At 35.1% G+C, this 11,931-nt stretch overlaps 1 protein-coding gene across 1 annotated transcript in view; it reads left to right on the top strand.

Moving 5' to 3' along the window:
- The first annotated feature begins 8,609 nt into the window (after nucleotides 1-8,609).
- FBXO11 (F-box protein 11) overlaps nucleotides 8,610-11,931 on the top strand; it is a 30,360-nt gene continuing 27,038 nt past the window's right edge. Inside the window, exons 1-6 of the mRNA XM_044663300.1 lie at nucleotides 8,610-8,729; nucleotides 8,904-8,985; nucleotides 9,316-9,460; nucleotides 10,339-10,468; nucleotides 10,903-10,986; nucleotides 11,067-11,199. Coding sequence (XP_044519235.1) covers nucleotides 8,622-8,729; nucleotides 8,904-8,985; nucleotides 9,316-9,460; nucleotides 10,339-10,468; nucleotides 10,903-10,986; nucleotides 11,067-11,199 — 682 coding nt within the window. The 5' untranslated portion in view covers nucleotides 8,610-8,621. The remainder of the gene's footprint in view (nucleotides 8,730-8,903; nucleotides 8,986-9,315; nucleotides 9,461-10,338; nucleotides 10,469-10,902; nucleotides 10,987-11,066; nucleotides 11,200-11,931) is intronic.

The following is an 11,931-nucleotide window of genomic DNA, read 5'->3' as shown; positions in this document are numbered from 1 at the left end:
ATAAAACATTTGATGTTTGGGAAAGATGATACTTTTGCTGAGACCCAGAGAAAGCCAGGAGACAGAAATGAGGCGGGATTGAATTCCAGGCTTGGGGGGCTAGAACAGAATTAAAATGCCCAGAAATTTAAAGATGGAGTGCTCTGTGCAAGGAACAAGGAGTGAGCCCACTGTCACTAGATTGTAGAGTTTGTGGAAGGGGGGGGGGGGGTGGAAAAGGTATAAGAAAATCTGGAAAGTAGGAAGGATCCAAGTTTTGATAGTCCTTAAAAACCAAACACAGATTGTATTATTGACAGATTGGAATAGAATTAAAGGGAGCTGACATGGTCTGACCTGCATTTAAGGAGCATCCGTTTGATAGTCATGAGTGGATAGGCTAGAATAGAGAGGGAAAGGCTTGAGTAAATGAATCCAATCCAAAGGCTATCACAGTGGTACAAGAACAAGGCAAGGACAGCCTGCACCAGGATGATGGCAAGATCAGAAGAGAGTAGATGCATATATGAAAGATGTTAAGACAGTGAGATTGGCATTGATTGGGGAGGTACAGAAGGATTGTCTGGCTGCAAGTGAATGTCTAGTCGAAATTATGTAACAAATTTGTAATGAACTCAACACAGCTTCATGATTTTCTTCAACTCATTTAGCAACATGGAAGACAGTGGATGGTAGGAGTAATTCAAGGCTGGGATTTGTTAGGGTATTTATTTAACACAAGTATAGTGGCAGATCCTGGGCTCAAACCTCAAATATTCTCATTTAAAATTCATTATCATCTATGCTGAAATTAACCAAATATATACAATGGAAAGGCTGCTGTGTGTATTTGGAAAGATTAAAATCAAAGTAAAAGATTAAGTGGATATATCTCAGATATTTGCAAATCACTGCTCATGCCTTCATATCTGTACTCCTGAAGTCATCTAGCCAGCTTTATTCTTCAATTCATTTGATACACAGCGCTGAGAATCTTAAAAGAAAATTTTATAGCTGATAGATCTCAAACAGTGAATTTGTTCTTAGACTTTCAGGGGAAATAAGCCCCAGAGACTTAACTTGACAGGGATCACATAGATAGTAAAAGGCAGTATGTCCTGGGCAACTCTCTAAGACTATAAATTGCTAAGAAAGTGCCAGATTGCCTTGCCAGATTTCCCTGAACTAATGAAATTATGGTTTGTTTGTTTTTTAAAGACTTAGTGGCCCTGTTTTCTTACATGCTTAATGAAATAGAATACAGTAGCATCTAATGTCAAAAAATGAGGTGTTCAGTTATATGGGTATATGAAAAAATGTTCTGAATCACTACTGATTAAATAAATGCAAATCAAAACTATTTTGAGATATCTCACACCTATCACATTGGCTAAAATGATAAAAAGGCAAAATGTCAGATATTAGAGGGGATGTGGAAAAATGAGGACACAAATATACTACTGTTGGTGGAACTTGTAAATCGTTCCAACCATTTTGGAGAGCAATTTGGAATTATGCTCAAAGAGTTATAAAACCCTTGGACCCAGCAATATCATTCCTGGGTCTGTTTCCTGAGGAGATCAGAAAAAAAAAAGGAAAAGAACCTATATGTTCCAAAAAATTTAGAGTAGCTTTTTTTGTAGTAGCAAGGAACTGAAAATTGAGGGATGTCTATCATTGGCATATAATTGTGATGGAATATTACTGTGCTATAAGAAAGAATGAGCAAGAGGGCAGCTGGGTAGTTCACTGGATTGAGAGCCAGGCCTAGAGATGGGAGGTGCTGGGTTCAAATATGGCCTCTGACACTTCCTAGCTGCATGACCCTAGGCAAGTCATTTAATTCCCATCGCCTAGACCAGCATTGGTGAAGGTTTTTAAGTTCCATGTGTCCAAACTGTAACTTCACGCTGCCTGTAGGCCCCCACATTACTCCAGAGAGTGGAAAGAGGAAGTGCTTGCTTTGGATGGCTGGACTTAGGGACAGGGCATGCAAAAGATATCCTCGGGCACTGGGAATAGGGGGAACAGGAGCAGTTCCCCATCCTAGCTGGGCAAGCATGCTAATACTTTGTCAGTGCTGGCCTAGACCAATAGACCAATAGAAGGCATTAATTCTAAGATGGAAGATAAGAATTAAAAATGAAAGAAACAGGGGGCAGCTGGGTAGCTCAGTGGATTGAGAGTCAGGCCTAGAGACGGGAGGTCCTAGGTTCAAATCCGGCCTCAGACACTTCCCAGCTGTGTGACCCTGGGCAAGTCACTTGACCCCCATTACCCTTACCACTCTTCCACCTATAAGTCAATACACAGAAGTTAAGGGTTTAAAATAAAAAAAAAATATATGAAAGAAACAGGGGGCAGCTGGGTGGCACAGTGGATTGAGAGCCAGGTCTAGAGATGGGAGGTCCTAGGTTCAAATTTGACCTCAGACACTTTCTAGCTGTGTGACCCTGGGCAAGTCACTTAACCCCCATTGCCTAACTCTTACCACTCTTCTGCCTTGGAAGTAATATATAGTATTAATTCAAAGACAGAAGGTAAGAGTTTAAAAAAAGAAAGAAACAAGTTAAAGAAAATTTGTAAAGATCTACATGAAATAATGAAGAGTGAAATGAGTAGAACCAAGGGAACATTATCTACATCTACAGAATTAATTTTTTTAAACTCTCACCCTCTGTCTTAGAATACTATTTGTTCCAAAGTAAAAGAGTAGTAAGAGACAGGCAGCTTTCCCAGGGTTTAGTAACTTGCCCAGGGTTCAGAATTAATATTTGAAGAATAAATTGTGAATACCTCCAGAGAGAAAGAACTAATAAATAGAAATATGAAAAACATAATGTATACATATCTTTTTGTCAAGTGATAATATGGTATGGGGAGGGGAAGGAGAGGCTGGGAATAAATTTTAATTAAAAATAAATAAGTATTTTTGAAGAAATGAGGTATTCCACATAAATGGTTTTTCCAGATAACTGATTCTCAACCACTATCCCTTGCTAAGTTTAAAAAGAAAAAAACAAAACATAAAGTACTGCTGCTATGTGCAAGCAGCTCTGCTTAGCACTGGGACTTTTTTATTTTTTTAATGGAAAGAAATGATTTTTTTTCTTAAAAGTACAGAATGGGGATCCAACCTGTGTATAGGTAAATGTTCTACTTAGGATGAAATGCAACAGAAAAGTGAATACAAGATATTTTGATGAAGAAGAGGGCTCTAAAAGGCAGTGCATGAAGGAAGTCAAATGGGGAAGCCTGTGTTGAAAAGGCCACTTGAACTGAACCTTGGGTGAAAATAAAGAGGCTGAAGAGTGGTGGCAAGAAAGAAACACATTTTTGGTATGTCGAATAACTTATATGAAGGCAGAGTGTATAATCGGTCAAATCCCAGTTTCATGGAATTTGTGGCTATGAAGTTTGACTAGAATTTAGAATATGAAACAAAGTAATATGAAATAAGTTTAGAAAGGGAGGTTATAAACAAATGTGGACTAGGTTAAATGCTAGTCTGAGGAGTTTGTTTAGGCAACAGGGAACCTCCTCCTGAACGTGTCTGATTAGGGATATGGACTAGTGTAACCTATGCCTTAAGAATATTATTTTGACAGTTGTTTGGAGGATAGATTAGAAAGGGGAAAGAATAGAAACAGGTAGACCAATTAGAAGATTAGGTAGTAAAGTACAGACTGGGGTGATGGCCTCATGAATGACAAAAATAGAGATGAATTTGAGAGATGTGGATTTGAATTGTCAAGATGGCTGCTAATTGGATGGAGGCAGGATAGGGAGAAAAGAGAAGGAAAAATAAAGAATTTCTTTGAGGTTCTAAGCCTAGTTGACCAAAAAGATGATAGGTACCCTCAGAGGAGTCTGGGCAAAAGTAGGGATTAGGGGAAAAACAAGGAATTCTATTCTAAGCATGTCGAGTGGAACATCCAAGCAGAGTTGAGTGATAGTTCTCAGTTTCTTCATCTATAAACTGAAAATAATAATACTTATCCTTAGAATATCAGGCCGAAAAAAATAAAAGGATTTTCATGAATCATTGGTCTCTCAGGTAAGAATATTAACACTTGTTTTTAAAAATTATAGGATCCATATTCTCTCCTTTCCTTTTTTCCCTTCCTTCTCCCTGAGATGGTAAACAATCTGATCTAGGTTACACATGTATGATCATGCAAAGCATGTTTCCATATTGGTTATGTTGTGAGAAAATACTCATATAAAACCAAACCCCCAAATAAAAACAAATTATTTTATTTATTTATTTATTTTTTTTTTGGAGTGGAAAATAATATGCTTTGATCCTCATTCAGGTTCCATCAGTTCTTTCTCTGGAGATGGTTAGCATTTTTCATCATAATTAGGACAGTATTTTTTAATTAGGATGTTAATTTTTGTCATGTTATTTAATTAGGATGTTAATTTTTGTCATGTTATGAAAGATGAGAAGTATTGTGACCTCATAGTCAAGATTCAAGCCTCACAAGCTCTTGACACAGTGGTTGCGTGACCTAGGCAAGTAACTTAAACTCTCAGTGCTTAAGGTGACTTAAAAAAAAAAACAAACAAACATTACCTTCCTTTTAGAATCAATACTGTATATTGGTTCCGAGGCAGAAGAGTGGCAAGGGATAAGCAATGGGGGTTAAGTGACTTGCCCAGGGTGACACAGCTAGGAAGTATCTGAGGTCAAATTTGAACCCAGGACCTCCCGACTCTAGGCCTGGCTCTCAACCCACTGAGCCACCCAGCTGCCTCCTTACAGCAACTTTTTAAGACTAAATTGAGAAGAAGTTGCAACCTTCTCTGTAGCTTCTCTAAGAGATGGGAAACTGTGTATTTGTGAAATATTGCATATACTATAAAATTTGATTACTTTGCTGAACTGCTTTTAAAAATTTTTTGTTACATGAAATGATTGAGTAGGGAAGAGGAAAGGAATATAGCTGGTGCTGTAAACAAGTTATGTTAGTATGATGCATTTATAACAATAGCCTGCTTTTCCATGTTTAATGCATATTCTCTACATTCTAGCAAACTAACCATTCTTTCAGTTCCATGTACATAGCTGAAATAGTTAAAATTTAATTATGAGACTGCTAGTAGCTTTACTAGCTTTATTACATCCAAGTAGTGATAGTAAAGAGAGGGAAATGTAGGAAAGAGAGGTAGAGTTGCTTAGCTTATTACTCTATTTGCAGCCTCATTCCTTCAGGTTCCAAGCTCTAGCCAGAAGAAACCAAACAGTCTCCTGTTTATAAGTCACCTTATAAGTACTTTCCTCCACCCACTCGCTCTCCCACATCACCTCTCAGGAACCAACCATAGTACCTTAATTTGCCTGGCACCACCCAGTGGGGCAGTGCCTGTGGGATCAGTTTCCTGTCTCATCCGATTCAACTTTTCCCTGAGAGTTTGTCTATACTTGCACATGTCAGTGGTAAGTGACCTCCAGGTCATTGATTAATGATGTCAAACAAAGTGACATAATGGGGAGAGAAATTCCTTTCCAACATAGCATTTCATCTCCTATTGCTGTGGCTTTGCACAGGCTGGCCCCCTTGCTTAGAGGAATCCCCCTTTTCATGTCCACCTCCTAGAATCTTATGTTCATTCAAGAAGGCTCAATTGCCTTCTTTTTCATGAAGCCTATCTGGATTTCCTCAGATGCTAGGGCTTTCCCACTGGAAGTTACTTTGTGTATATCCGTATATCTATATCATTATCTATACCTATCTATGTGGGCTGTATAGTCACTTAATCCTGTTTGCTTCCGTTTCTCAACTGTAAAATGAGCTGGGGAAGGAAATGGCAAACTACTCCAATATCTTTGCCAAGAAAACCCAAATGGGATCATAAAGAGTCAGACCCAAATGAAATGGAGTATTTTCTGTGTGATATTTGTTCTCTGTCTCTGTCTGTCTGTCTGTCTGTCTGTCTCCCCCTCTTCTTCCTTCCTCTACCATTTCTTTTACTGGAAAGGGATATTTTTATGTTTTCTCTTTGTGTCCCTATCACCTAGCACAGTGCCTAGCACAAAAGAAGGCACTTAATAAATTCTTACCAAATTGATTCCTCCATATCCTTTCCCTTAATCCTTTGAAATCTATTCTCTCATAAGGTTTCCTAGCTTTCCTTCTTTCTCAATCACAGTTTCTTTTCTTTAAATTTATTTTTTAAATCCTTACCTTCCATCTTGGAATCTGTACTATGTATTGGTTCCAAGGCAGAAGAGTGGTAAGGGCTAGGCAATGGGGGTCAAGTGACTTCCTACCACCACCACCACCTCCTCTGGTCACACAGCTAGGAAGTGTCCGAAGCCAGACTTGAACCTAGGATTTCCTGTCTCTAGGCCTGGCTCTCAATCCACTGAGCCACCCAGCTGCCCCCTCAATCACAATTTATATGAGGGATTGATTCACATTCCTGAAGGTTCTTCATCATTTTATCTGAGCAATCATTTTTTCTTTGATTATCCAGAATAGATAATCCTCTAGTTGGTTCTTCCCCATTTAGAAGGACTTGTTATTAAGACTAGCTAATTAATTATTAATTGTTCTATTGAAGCAAAAAGAGAATTCCAACAGAAATCCAGATAACTACTATCTTCAATTACTGCAGGCTTTCAATCCATTTCTGAAATTTCTCGTTTTTCTCTTTTTTCCACCCAAGTAGTCTATAATGTATCTATAATGTGTTTCTATTAACTTTTAATCCACATGATATGAATACAATTTAATATATCAATTCTATTCTTTTTGTATTATACTGTTTTGTTTTTTTTAGCAGTGGGTTCTAGTCTTGCCATTAGAATAAAAAATAGACTCCTCTTTATCATCTAAAACCCTTCTCAACTTGCTCCTAAGGGCCTACCTTTCCAACTTTATTTCTTCCCACACTGTGGTTTAACCAAATTGGTCTTCTTGCTGTTTCTCCTTTACAACTCCAAATCTCCCATCTCTATGCCTTAGTTCTCCTGGTAGTTTTGCCTAAAATGATCTCTTCCCTCATCTCTATTTCTTACAATCCATTTCCTTCAACATTTAACTTAAATGCCATTCTTCTACATAAAGCCTTTCATGATTTGACCATTCTCCTTCTACTTTCCCATCCCCCACCCCAATTGCTGCCCCCTTCCCCAAAGTTGTCTTGTATTTTTTTTTGCATATATTCTGTTTGTTTATATAAGTCTCTGTCAGTAGAATGAAAATTCTTTAAGAACAGAGAATCTTTTTTTGTATACCCTGTGCCCGTATAGTGCCTGGCACATAGAAGTTGGTTAACAAATATTTATTGACTGATTGTCCCTATCCCACCAAATCTCAGAGATACTGACTTCCTTTTGTTAGGCTTTCTAGTTCTTTTCTAGTTCACTGTATTTTATTACTGTATTTTGTGGGTAGTGACTAGGGAGCTGTGTTGTCATGGGTTTTTGTTCCTGAAATCCTTTATATTGGCTTTTGTCTTCTGCAAGTTTCTGGGCAATTGTACTTCATAAGTATTGTCTAGTTTGCTATTTATACTTAGGTAATGTTCTTTCTCACCCTTCCTTCTAATTTAAAATCTTTTAAAATTATATTTATAAGACAGTAGGCAAAAATATTATTAGCCTTTGTCAGATACATTCCATTCCCAGAAATCTAGATCTGATTCTAGACGCCGTCTTTTAGCAAAGTGTTTATTTGCAGATTCCGTCTTCTGAAAACTTTTTTCTATTTTTATTAGCAGTAGTGAAACACACTTATGCTCCTAAGGTTTTCAGTTTCTTGTCCAAAACTTCCAGAAGAGCTTCATATCTATTACTCCTATCCAAGTGTTTATTGATATTTCTTCCTCATTTACTTGGTATCTTATTTAAATACCTCCCTGGTAACAGGGAAGAATTCTGCCACCTCACTTGAAATCCTTTTTCTTTTTGGTTTTCATACTGAACCCTTACTTTTTTTTTCCTTTAATTTTTTTTTAAAGCACTTCGTTTTTGATTATCTAGAGAGTAGAGTTCTTTGAGTTTTTTACCTGCTCTTTCAGGGGAAAAGATTAGCCTGCACTTAGAGCATAGATAGCAATAATTTGTGGCATAAAGATGATTATGTCTCTCAGTAAATTCTCACTGCTCTTCATATTTTGGTTAGAAATATACTTCGTTTTTTTCTTGGCTTTTACTAGAAAACGTGGGTTCAGACTTTTGGCTTGCTGTCTTTATACATTTATTTTTCTGGGTCCTGGTTTCTTCATCTATAAAATGGGATGGTTAGATTCAATAATCTAAAGTGACTTCTGGCCCAAAATTCTGCTGTTTCATTTTATGAAAGAGACAGCAAAGGCTCAGAGTTTTAAATGATTTGTCCAATCTTCAGAAGTAAAAAAGCCAAGTTTCTTGCTTCATAATAAATCTAGTTCTCTTTCTGTTGGATCAGGATTCTACTACAAAGTAATTTGAATGCCTCACTGAATCTCTTAACATAATAAACAGTAATATGTGTTTTTAGGAATAGATTAATGTATATATGATCATTATGTAATAAAATAGATATATACCTGAATAATCTTTATACAAGATAAGTAGTGCCTAAATTAAAATTAAAGGGTTTTTTGTTGTTGTTATTTGTTTTGTAATAGATGATGATGTACCTGCAGATATGGTTGCAGAAGAATCAGGTCCTGGTGCACAAAATAGTCCATATCAACTTCGTAGAAAAACTCTTCTACCTAAAAGAACAGCTTGTCCTACAAAGAACAATATGGAAGTAAGTAAGATGGTCTATTTTGTTTTAATGAGTTTTTCTTTTTTAGGAGATTAGAATTAAAGGGGAATTTTTTGATAGAAAAAAATTAATGCCATTTCACATTATTTAAAAACAGAAAAATTTGTTCTTTTAAAAAATCAGAACTTTCTAAAATAGTTTTTTTGTTCTTAAAAGGGTGCTTCTACTTCCACCACCGAAAATTTTGGTCATCGTGCAAAACGTGCTAGAGTTTCTGGAAAATCACAAGACTTATCAGGTATTTTTCATGCAGGAAACTGAAAAACATGGGTGCGGGGGGAGGCCAGGGTTACATTAGCCAAATTCATTTTCAGTTATTTTATGCCAAAATCAAGAATCAGAAATTGAGGAGAAAAAATTTTTATATCATTTGGAAAACTAGAATCTTGCTAAATAACCTATTGGTACACAATCTCTGCCTTTTTATGATTTTTATTGATAGTGTACAAAGATATTTTTATATTTTCTATACCTAGAAGAAAATAATCAAGTTATCCTTGCCAAATTTAAGCTAAGAAAGAGTTTTAGATATCAGCTAAGTTATTTAAATGTGTTAATATTTTAATAGCAGCACCAGCCGAACAATACCTTCAAGAGAAATTGCCAGATGAAGTGGTTCTGAAGATTTTTTCATATTTGTTGGAGCAAGATCTTTGTAGAGCAGCTTGTGTGTGTAAGCGCTTCAGTGAGCTTGCTAATGATCCAATTTTGTGGTAAGTGAAAAACTGTATTCCTCATCATCTTGAGATATATTGTTTGCCTGCAGAAAATGCTAAAGATGGTAGGAAAGATGAAGTGCAATTTCATTTTTATATTTAAATAGTTGAACCAAACTAAAAATACTTGTGTTTTTAAAGTATGTGATCATCATATATGAGTTGCCAGTCAAAGCATTGTGTATTAATGGTAGTTAAAATATTTTCTCTATGATCTTCTGGATAATAAGTTATTCTTTTGGTGATTGTGTGAGTTATTTCTCATTTAATTGTTCTTTAGAAGCAGAAATGAAACAAATGGATATATCTTTATGTGGCCTTAAAATGATAGAATCATAAATATATTCAATAAAAACAAAGAATAAAATATTCATGTAGAAATGTTATTGTACTAATATTAATAAAATGTATTTCCTGACATAAGTTTTTACCAAACAATTATTATTGGAGAAAAAAGCTAACCATAGTGTTCTAAGGCTGTAATTCTGAAGTTGTAGTTCATGGTGTCTTCAGAATCTATAAAACTAGTGATAGGTTGAACTGAGAGGCACAAAGGGAGGAGGGCATTTGCAGAATGTTTTTTGGCTTAAAAAGTACTAAATTGAATTTTTTTAATTGTGAGAAAATACTGTATGTTACCAATTGGATTTTTTTACTTGCATTCACATTTTAGTCAAACTGTATAAATGATTGAGTTATTAGTAGCCAGGATAGTTTTATCATGATCTACTTTTTCCTAGTCTCATTTTCTATTTGTTATTTAAAAGGATTAAGTTTAAGGTTTGAATTTTGGGGTGTAACTTGAAATAATTATTGCTTCTGCGGTTTTTTATTCTCAATACTTCCCTATCCTACCTCCACCCCCGCACCCTCAGGAAACGATTATACATGGAAGTATTTGAGTATACACGTCCTATGATGCATCCTGAACCTGGGAAATTCTACCAGATTAATCCAGAAGAATATGAACATCCAAATCCTTGGAAAGAAAGCTTTCAGCAGTTGGTATGAAGACTCATTTGATATAGAAAATACTTGTTTTACTAGCACATTTATAAATAAATTTTCTGCTAAGAAGAATATATTATGCCCCAGAAATATTAAGATTTCTCTAGCAAACATCTTTTTTTTAAGCTAACAAATCTCTTACCACTTCGATCATCAAGAATCTAAAGAGAGAGTCGGACTTTTATTTTTCCTTATTGCTTTCATATTGATGGTATGCTACATGTGTTATAGAAATAACCTCTTTAAAAAGTACAGTAGATAAGTGGAAATGTGTATTCAAAAAATGTTTTAGTTAAGGTTGACTTACATAAATATACCTAGGTTCTAATTTTAAATTTAAAAATTGAATGTCTAAGTACTGTGCACATTTAAGTATATTAGTTTTCTCTTATTTCACCTTTTTTTTTTTTTTTTTTTTTTTTGCATTTTAGTATAAAGGAGCACACGTAAAACCAGGATTTGCTGAACATTTCTACAGTAACCCTGCAAGATATAAAGGGAGAGAAAATATGCTAGTATGTATAATGTGTATTTTTCCGTAATTTCTTCAACAATAACTCCACAGTTTGTAACATTTATTTAAAATTTCTTTTAGTATTATGACACCATCGAAGATGCATTAGGTGGAGTACAGGAAGCTCATTTTGATGGACTTATCTTTGTTCATTCTGGTATATATACTGATGAATGGATATACATTGAATCTCCAATTACCATGATTGGTGCAGGTACTTTGAAGTGCTATTTTTATTTCAATTTTAATTCAAATTAATGAAAATTTCTAAAACAACAGTAACGTACATTTAAGGTAGCAACAAAAGGTTGTTGATCAAAAAATTTTTTTAAAGAAAATTTCATATTCTACCATATCAGACGGGACTCCATGTAGTCTGGGGAAATGGTTTAGGAAGGAGGTAATACTCTAAAGAATATTAGAAAATATAAAACTATATTTCCTTTAAAGTAAAGATATTACCTAGATTGCATTCTTCCTCCCACATCCTGGAGTTATCTACTTCATGCTAGAACATGAAAAATTACATATAGACATATGTGTAATTTATTTTTTTGCATACACATTTATCAATGTCTGATTGACTTATCATTGTTAAAATCCACTAAGGAAAAAAAAATAAGACTATATATTTCTGGTTTCATTTCCTTCCTTAAATGTGTCTATTAGTAGGCACCAATTATTCTTTAATGTGTTTTAGCAAATTTGAAATTTAATATTAATCATATTTTGCTTTGAACTGGTATATTTTGTTGCAGTACCACAGTATTTTTCAAGTTTCTAAGTTAATTCAGCAATTAGTGTTGTCTTATTAAATTTTTTTAGTATACCCCCTCTGCTGGTTTCTCAGGCATACAGTGTGTGTAATTAGAATTAGTGCAAATATCTCACTGAAGTTCCTTATTTAACTCCTCTTCTTTCCTCTAACCCCGAAAGTTTCTCAATG

Source organism: Gracilinanus agilis, chromosome 2 (assembly GCF_016433145.1).
Source record: "Gracilinanus agilis isolate LMUSP501 chromosome 2, AgileGrace, whole genome shotgun sequence".
NCBI classification, from domain to species: domain Eukaryota; kingdom Metazoa; phylum Chordata; class Mammalia; order Didelphimorphia; family Didelphidae; genus Gracilinanus; species Gracilinanus agilis.
The sequence above is the reverse complement of the archived record's forward strand: the minus strand, read 5'-3'. Positions and strand labels throughout refer to the sequence as shown.